At 34.0% G+C, this 10,023-nt stretch overlaps 1 protein-coding gene across 5 annotated transcripts in view; it reads right to left on the bottom strand.

The window, feature by feature from the left end:
• Positions 1–995: 995 nt before the first annotated feature.
• ZNF529 (zinc finger protein 529) overlaps positions 996–10,023 on the bottom strand; it is a 31,372-nt gene continuing 22,344 nt past the window's right edge. For all 5 annotated transcript variants that reach the window (XM_060398557.1, XM_060398558.1, XM_060398559.1 and 2 more), the window contains 3 exons: positions 9,099–9,192; positions 8,020–8,146; positions 996–4,191 (listed from right to left, as the gene is read on the bottom strand). In XM_060398557.1, coding sequence (XP_060254540.1) covers positions 2,783–4,191; positions 8,020–8,146; positions 9,099–9,192 — 1,630 coding nt within the window. In that variant the 3' untranslated portion in view covers positions 996–2,782. The remainder of the gene's footprint in view (positions 4,192–8,019; positions 8,147–9,098; positions 9,193–10,023) is intronic.

Below are 10,023 nucleotides of genomic sequence, written 5' to 3'. Positions count from 1 at the left end.
TGGAAAAGTTATGAACTTTGGAGAACTGGGCAAATTATTTTACAAAAGGTTCTGCATTTTGGATCTGGCTGCAGTTCTCTCATTATTAGGACATAGTTATACATGTTTTGGTCTTCCCAGATGGCACTAGTGGTAAAGAACCTGCCTGCCAATGCAGGAAACGTACGAGACACAGTTCAATCCCTGGGTTGGGAAGATCCCTTGGAGGAGGGCATGGCAACCCACTCCAGTATTCTTGCTTGGAGAATCCCATGAACAAAGGAGCCTGGGTGGCTATGGTCCACTGGGTCACAAAGAGTCGGACATGACTGAAGCAACTTAGCGCACAGCACATGCATGTTTTGCTGAGAATACTACCCAAGCATTTGCCTTTCTTAGTGAATCACCTTGATGTCAGTGTCACTATTGGTGATTATTTGGGTAAAGGGGCTGTATGCAATGTTTTGTCTTTGTAATTAAATACTTGAGAGAGATATTATGAGATAAAATTCTAATATCCCATTTTCCCCTTATACTTTCACCTTCATATTTACCATCCATCAGTGGATTTTTTTATATAATTATAAAATTATGGTGATTTTCTATTTTCCTCATTCCCTTTATAAAGTAGAATTCTTCATCATTAAACTGAACCAGAATTCCTTCTTTGGGGTAGTGAATTTCATGGTTCATGGCAGCAATAAACAGGATAGGTCAGGAACATCTCTTTGTATTTGAAGGGAAAAAAAACAAAGCTTCCAAGTAGTGTAGGGAACATGTGGAAAGGATAAAGGAGGGAATGAAAAAAAAAAAGAAAATGGAAACAAGTAAAGTTTTGTCAATTTGAGCACCATGAACAAGAATCAAAAACAACAGTTTACAACAATAATTATATTCTGGTTTATCAGATTAGCAGACTGTGAAGTGACAGAGCTCATAACCAAAGTTCAAAGAAAAATATTAATGATATATGACCAAAATGTAGCTATAATTACAAATAAGGGAGACAATAAGAATGTTGTATTTTAATTTATTCATTAGCATTTCAAAAAATAAGTATCAAGACACATGTTTATTTTACTTGTCATTAATTTTAAGTCTGTATATAAGGTTTAGATAGCTCACTGTTTTAATTTGTTCAAGCAAGCAAAAAATATTAAACCACATGAAGAATTGTGGGGTAAGTAGTTCTGGAGTACTACCCAAGAAGAGGGAAATTAATCAGCACTGATGGTAACTTAGAATAACCAGGTAGAGTAGGATAGAAGAGTAACTCACCAATGTGGTAACATGATAGCTCAGTAAGTAGAGTGAGGTATTAATAACAATATTAATAATTATAATACAATTGAACTATTTCAAAGATATGAAATAGCAAGTATCCTAATAAGGGTAGTAACAGAGACTCATTCTTTTATTCTGTAGGACATAAACTACCTATCAGTTATATACTTTTATTAACTGCTAGCTTAAATAAAATACTAATAAGGAATATATAAGGGAAGCATAGCTCAATAATACCCAATTGAAAACAGCTTACTTACTACATCATGCAAAACTGGGCAGGACATCAATCTCAAAAATTAGAATCTAATGAATGATAGTGATATAAATATATGTAAATATAACAGGTAAATATTCTTATAAAACATCTATTAACCAGTTTGGCTTTTGATCACTTTGATTAACAACCAGGTCCACTTTCCTAAGAAAGAGATGATGGGTGGTTAAGATTTGCAACCTTATTAGCTGTCTTATTTTCTTTTTCATCTTTTTTTTCTGAGTCAGCTGAGACTACTAAAATCAAAGGTCTACTGACAGTCCAACTGCCAACCACAGTAAGATAACACTGAGTGGGAATAACAGGGAAAATTATAATTATAAAACCCAGTAAAAGCCATGCAATAGTAGTGTTTATAAACCCTCTTTATTTAAGTTTAGTGATCAATTTATAATCCTTGCAATAGCTATAAAGTTTCCCCTCCATTTAAAGCTACTAAGAGACTGTTAAGATTGGGTTAGAATATTTTATGAAATATTTAAAATGCCATTTCATTTGGATCCTGACTGGTACTGCCTAGAGGTGAAAAGGTTCCTTAAAGGAATTGTGTTGCAGGAGGTATTTAGGGAAATCTGTTGTGTCAAAACAACATAGAAACTCAAAAAGAACTCAAACATTTGATGATAATGGAAAGTTTAAACATCTACCATTAAAACAAAATCAATAGAAAAGAAATCTACACAAACACCTTGCAGGACCACAATAGTTTAAAACCACATAGTATCTGAGAGTTCTGGCTCTTTGGAGAAGATAAGTATACCATATATAACAAGCAAAAAATTAGAATGCAAAAGATATATCTGAGCAATATTACAGAACAGTAAGCCAAAAACAATAAATAGCCAAAAAAACCAAAAACACAAGCACCAAAAGTAACTGTAAGCAAAACATCCATGGATAAACTCATATGAAAATAACTCAAATAATTGATAATTAGGAGAATACATTTCTCACACATTTAAAAAATGGATGAACAGGGACCATCCTATGTGAATGGATATTCAGAATGTTGATTGATATAAAAAGGAGAAATATTTGGCAATATTGAACAAAGCTGAAAGTATTTATCACTTATGAATGAACAATTCTGCTTCTAGAATGGCCATAAATTCTGAAAACAGTTGTAAAAGAGTGAATCTTGTCAATAAATACATAGGTTTTTTTCAGTGAAACTCAGAAACAAACAGGCTTTATACATGTCTTTCATTCAAAAGACTCCTCCCTAGTATAACTTGTTCAGTATCAAGTAAGGTGCCTGCTCATACTAAAAGCATTACCACATTCCTTACATTCATAGGGTTTCTTACCATTGTGAGTTCTCTGATGTTTTGTAAAGGATGAACTATGTCTAAAGGCCTTCCCACATGCTTTACATTCATAAGGTTTCTCTCCAGTATGAATTCTCTGATGTTCAGTAAGGGCTGAACTGTGTCTAAAAGCCTTCTCACACACCTTACATTCATATGGTTTCTCACCACTATGAATTCTTTGATGTTGAATAAGAGCTGAAGTAAGTCTAAAGAACTTTCCACACTCTTTACATTCATAAGGTTTCTGACCACTGTGAATTCTCTGATGTCGAGTAAGTTCACTGCCTACTCCAAAAGCTTTCCCACATTCCTTACATTTATATGGTTTCTCGCCAGTATGAATTCTCTGATGTCTGGTCAGGGATGAACTATTTCTAAAGACCTTTCCACATGCCTTGCATTCATAGGGTTTCTTACCAGTATGAATTCTTTGATGTCGAGCAAGTTCTCTACAGACTCCAAAAGTCTTCCCACATTGTTTACATGCATAAGGTTTGTCACCAGTATGAATTCTCTGATGTTCAATAAGCTGGGAACTAATTCTAAAGACCTTCTCACATTGAATACATTTGTATGGTTTCTCACCAGTATGAATTCTCTGATGTTCGGTTAGCTGTGAATGAAATCGAAAATCCTTGCCACATTCCATAAATTTGTAAGGTTTCTCATCAGTATGGATTTTCTGATGTCTAGTAAGTTGTGCATGCACTCTAAAAGATTTCCCACAGAAAGTGCATTCATAGGGTTTCTTACAATCCTGAATTCTTTGAAATGAAGTGATTTCTTCAATTCTTCTAAAAGTCCTTCCATTTTCCTTACATTTATAGCACTTCTGATTATCACGGTGTACACTAAGGGCTTCATAAAAACTAAATATGTTTCCACATTCCATACATTTACAAGGTTTCACACCAGTATGAATATTCAGTTGTAGGGTATGGGGTTCATCTACTCCAAAGGTTTCCCAATATTTACTACATTCAGAGGTTTTTTTACCACTGTGTATTTTCTCATATTCATCAATGCTTAATGCACAACTAAGGACTTTCCCATACTGCTTATATTTCAAGGGATTCTTGCTATCATGAAATCTCTGATGTAATGTAAGAAATTTGTGATTTCTGTAACTGGGTACCTTTTCAGAGATGATTTCTATTTGACTGAAACATCCCACTTCAGGTCTTTGTACTTCAATCTTCCTTTGGCTTTGCCAATCATTTCTAAAAATGGAGTTCTGAAGGCCAACTAATTTACTGTTTTCTATTACTTCCCACTGAGAATTATTTTTTTCAAGAATGTCCTCTACAGATAAAGTCTTTGTGTCGTACTTGGATTCCAAGTCTGAAAGAAAGGGAAAAAAAATTTCTTTTTTCATGTGTCACAAAAATAAAAGTTATAAAATGCACAGTAGAAAAACAAAATATTTCACAGCATAAATGAATGATTAAAATAGTTATAAAGTTGGAAGAAAGGTAAAGAGAGCTCAGAGAAGGATAAGAGCATAACATAAGGATGTGAAGTCTGTGATAAGAGATATGGATTGGCAGTGGGTCTGAAATTTTGGTGTTGGATTATCACCTAGTAAGCTTGTCAAACACTGATGTGCATGAACTAATCCATAATCCAGATAAACTGAATCAACATTTACAAACGTGGAATTTAGTTATCGGCTATCTTGTAGAGATACTGGGAATACAGATGAAAATTTGATAATCTATACATTCTAACAGTTTTCTGAGATTTTTCTTTTTTCTTTTATAATACCATCCCAATACTTTACCATGGATAACAAGGTTCTGCCTATAAGACAGTACTTTAATCCATTATCCCCTTTCACCTAATCTTTCTTCACCTCCTACTTCAAACCACATTTCCTATCATTTAGAGATACCCACAAGATGTTTCATTTCTCAGAAATAGACTCCTTATATACCATCTCCTTTTCATTGTCCAGGTCTAAAAGTTAGTACCCTCAGAAATGATGTACTACTAGCTGACTCTAAGCTCATATATCCATCTCTATTCCAATATCTAGTTCCTTGCCCTCATACCCATTTTTTTTTTCAATTTTGTATTCTGAAATTTTCTCTGTTGTCATACTATTTATTTCCTTATTCCTTAAACTTCAGAAAGACAAAATCATTATTTTCTGTGCCACTGAATATCAAGGCTCAAGGTCATAGTAGTTGACAGTTACAAGAAAAGTAAATCACTGGTTGAAAGGAATCTAAGAATAAAAGCAAATATTACAAATATGTCACTGGAGAATACAGCTATCAAAGTAACTATAAGAATAATGCAATAGTTACAGAATGCCTCCATGCTTTTAAAAATATCACACAACACTATAGTGATTTTATATACACAAATTTATATACATATGAAATTTCTAATAATAGTAAGATATATGTATATATATAATAGTGTTTATAAATGATTGTTTTCTAATTGTCTCTCTACTTACACATATTGTCTCCATCATTGCTATTAATTTTCTCCTATGCATACTCATGAGTTTCTTTATCCCATATATCAATAAAGATGATATTTTATTTACTTCTCTTCAGTAGTATTATCACTATTATTCATCTATCTTATTGAAATCCTAGTTTATATTTACATGTTTTCCTTCATGCTCTTTCCCAAATACTCCATTTTCTTATACTCAAAGCTAACCATTGCTATATTTCCCCCCAAATATCAGTGTTTTGTATATTATAATAGGTATATACCATATTTTAAGGCTTATGCAGTTCTGAGTAAAGCTGTGGCTGAAATGCTATGTAAAAGTGGAGGTAGGAGGTGGGAAAAAAGGGAGGTGGAGGTGGGAAATAGTGTAAGGCACTTTGTAACAAACAATCTGTTGGACCCAGCTAGAGAATGGCAATCAATGAGGGAACAACCTGAGGAAAATCCAAAGTGACTGATACACATTGTATGATAAAGAACAAAAATAATTTCCTGTGACTGAATTATGTTATGTATAATTAAGGTGAAATAATGCAAACATCTTATTTGACTGCAACAATAAAATCATAAATGAATGCCTTATCAGTAAATTAAAAGTACTTCCTTTTAGAAATGAAGAAGCTTTCTATCAAACAACTGTTCAGTTGTTGTGGAAATGTATTGAAATTTCTGAGAATAGTGGCACTGAAAATATTACATATTGAAAATCCATGAAACAACATTAGTCACAAAGAAAGGATTTAAATGTTTATATTAATAAAAATGAAAGATTGAAAATAACCAATGCATACATCCCATTCAAGAAGGTAGAGAGAACAAAGTGACCTAAAGAAAAGGTGAGGGGAGAATTGAATAAATACAGAATCAGAAAGTGATGAGTTAGAAACATGTAAAGAGTATAATTAACAAATATAAAATATAAATGACAAAGAAGGGAAAGAACCATCACAGAGGGTATTTTTTTAAATGATATAAGATTCCTCTGCTAATCAATTTGAAAATGTTGACATAAATTATTTTGTAGGTAAATAAATAGTGAAAACCCTAGATGCCATAAAAGTTGGGGGGAAAAAAAGAACAATTTGCTAGAAAGAGATAAAATTGTCAAAGACTTACCTCCCATGAAACAAAAAATCATAAGCATGCCTATTGCCTAAATTGTGGCAGTAAGCCAGGTAATGAGCCAGGGCTCCTAAAATAAAGATCTGAGCCATAACCTGAAGCAGGGAAGGTAGAAGATATGCCCTTGACTGTTGTGACAGAAGCAAGAATGTTATAATATTAATGAGTCATGACAAAAGACACAAAAATTATCTGAAGGAGACCACCATTTTGACAATATAAGAATCGAAAAAGGGGGGAAAATACTTTGTGTACTAAAATATGTTAAGTAAACAACTACATAAAATTTATAGCTAGTATTTTTAAAGAAGAAGCAAAACACATAAAACATGGAAGACCAGAAGAACTCACTTTTAACCAATTGAGGTGTATGGTTTAGGATAGGGAAGATATAGAGTGAGCCTAGGAAAACTTCAGAAAGCAATAATATATTCAAGAAATAAAGAATCAAGTCAATGGTACACAAAAATCCATGAGGAATTCCTCACTATTTATATAGCTAGGTATCAACAATCAAAGGCTGTGATGGGCTAAAGTATACTAAACTAATAAAAATCAACAAATCCATAATGACGCATAAAGAAGAGGTCAGTCAAATGGAGTTTCCCCAAAACATTACAGGGGCTTGCCTCCTCTTGGACAGGCTAGGCTTTTTATTCTGGCGATGACTTTCCTTGTTTCATCAAGTCTTTACTTTCCTGGCCCATTTTACATGTCACATCCCACACAACCCTCCAGAGCAACTTTCTTTCCATCAATAAGGTAGTTACAACTGGCTTAGAAATGGAACACCCTGCTTACAAGACAGAAATGCAACATAATAAAACCTGCTTCTGACACTAATTAGCCATGTAACCTTGGAGAGGTAGCCTAAATATTCGTTTTAGCAATCTCTTCAAAGAAAAATAATGCAAAGTAGTATTTATGTCATAGGGTTGCAGAATTAGGTAACTCAGTATATTAAAAGGGCTTAAAACAGGGCCTGGTACAAGGCAAGAACTACATGAGCTGAGAGGAAAACAAGTAGCTTTCTAAAACATTAAGAGGTCCTTGCTAGAATTCTGACTTAATGTTAAATGCAAAGTTCTTTAACCTCATAGAAGGTGTAAGACGATACTTGTATCAGGCAATGAATATGAATTCTGTTTGCCAGTCTAACAACATAAATTACACATATTCTTTTGATAATCATATCAAATCAAGACAGTATGTTAGCTGTTCTCCCAGAGGTGGGTAAGGAAATAATATAAAGAATTTAAAGCAATTCTGGGCTCAAACAAAATACAATAGATACCTTAAAGGATATACTCTATGTATCCTGTAATCAGATCTAGCTCTCTGGGTATCAAGGAAGGCAGAAATTATATGAAGAAACTAAAAAGGGAATTCATACAAATTATATGAAGAATGATGAAGGTTCTAAAAGGAGGTGTCATCTCCAAAACCATGCTCAATCCATACATTTGGAAACTTGGAGAAGAAATGCATCTAGTGTCTTAAAAAACAGCATTGAGTTAACTGAATGTCAACTAATAGTCTATAGAACATATTCTAAATTATGTGAACAGCCAAATTTACCCAGTGAGACCAAGTTACTGTAATTTTCCATCATCACATCCCAGTACAAGTCCCTCTGAACAGAATCCAGATATTCCCACTCCTCCTGAGAGAAGCTGATGACCACATCCCTGAATGTCACCAATTCCTAAAATAAGAAACCACATGTTACACATAAAATTGAAGGAAACATTTTTGACTAAAAGATAAAAAAGAATTAACCTATTATAATATAGAATGGATAAACAACAAGGGCCTACTGTATAGCACAGGGAACTATTAATATCCTGTAATAAACCATAATGAAAATATGAAAAAGAATATATATTTGTATAACTGAATCACGTTGCTGTATAGCAGAAATTAACACAACATTGTAAAGGAACATTGTATGTCACATGCCTGTGGCATGAATTATCAATGATAATGAATTTTCTACATCCTTGTTCCTCAGTACAGGAAAAATATATAGCTTAGAAAATAGGGTATGAACAATATTTTAAAATTTCTTACAACCCCAAGTTCATCACTGTTAATCACCATTTCACATTATATAAGAATTATAACTTCTAATGAAAAATTATTTATTAAGTGCTTTTTAGTGGCTGCAGAGTAGTATGCTTCGTGAAAATATATCTGCTTTAATTATATTTAGATTTAGACATAGGTTGGATAAGCTCTTTTCCAATTCTGAAATCAATAATATCTACTGTTTATGTCTGAGACTAGTTAACATCAAATCCAATCTACCTGGAAAATCAGGTCTGTTCAGAAGTGGAGTTTGCTCATATGTTAGTTATTAAATGGATCCATTTGCTTTTTTTCTCAAGAGTACGTAAAAGGATGGTAAATGCCTCCCTCTGGGGATTCCATTTCTACCCCATAACTGCTCTCAACAAAAAATCTACACATAGGAATACTGAACATTATTTGGAAAAGAGATAGGCACATAGAAGGTACAGTGTGCTGTTTGACTCCAACTTTCACTAGAAAGTGAAAATGGGGATTTTCATGAGGATGTGGGGGTAGGCTCTTAAAGCTGTTTTCTTGGAAGATTCAGATAAATGAAATGTTCACAAAGGAGAGAAAGAGCAACTTACATGGTCCATGCTTAGAACTGTAAAGAATTGATCGAGGAATTCCACTTCTGGTATGACAGCATGAGGAGTTCTATGGAGATTGTCCCCATTAAAACTGGTGAAAATTATATATAAAAACAAAGCAAATGAAGAAACATTTGTTCAAGAAAATCTAGTAAAACTTACTAAGAACTGTAAAAGTCTGAAGTATCTGAACCTAATCTGTACCCTTCCTTATCCCTCCATCCTAGTGAGAAAAAGATTCTGTTCCAAACTAGTACAACTAAGGACACAAACTTCCTCACTCCTCCTCAATCCCTTCTCCCAGTCAGATAACTCTCTTCCTGGGAGGAGTAGAACATCGGCATTTCTCATTTGCCCCCAGCTACCTTTGCTCAGGCAAATGCAACTAAGCAATGCAACTGCCTAGCAGCCAGATAAGAACTGTAGGCTGTACCCTGGGTGTGGCACTGCTGAGAATACTGGGGTTCCAATCATCTTTGCCTTGGCTCATCGGGTAGGAATTCCATGCCAAGAGAGGGAAGCTGAGACCTAAGACTACTGAGCAAACCCCTCCATATCCCTCTCCATTTGCAATGGAGTGTGGAGAAGTTCAAGGGTAAGGACATTCTCAAAAACAGTGGAAATTTTAGTAAAAAGCTATTGGGGTTAGTGAAAGGCTATAAAGATTGAAAAATTCATTGGAAAAAAATTCATTGGACATAAATGCTAAACTGTAAGCAGGCTAGTTTGTCAGAAGGGATCAGAGAAAGATATTTAGGGAGCCCTTCTTATTGTCAGAACAAATCTCAAATACTGACTTGATTTCCTTAGTCTGTGAAGCAGTATATCTCCAGGGCATTACTGAAAATAATAGTGCCATCAGTCACAATTAGGGAATCCTAACAGCTTGGTGTGGTCAGGTAAAGAGACATTCAAAGAGCCT

This window comes from Ovis aries, chromosome 14, assembly GCF_016772045.2.
Source record: "Ovis aries strain OAR_USU_Benz2616 breed Rambouillet chromosome 14, ARS-UI_Ramb_v3.0, whole genome shotgun sequence".
NCBI lineage: Eukaryota > Metazoa > Chordata > Mammalia > Artiodactyla > Bovidae > Ovis > Ovis aries.
The sequence above is the reverse complement of the archived record's forward strand: the minus strand, read 5'-3'. Positions and strand labels throughout refer to the sequence as shown.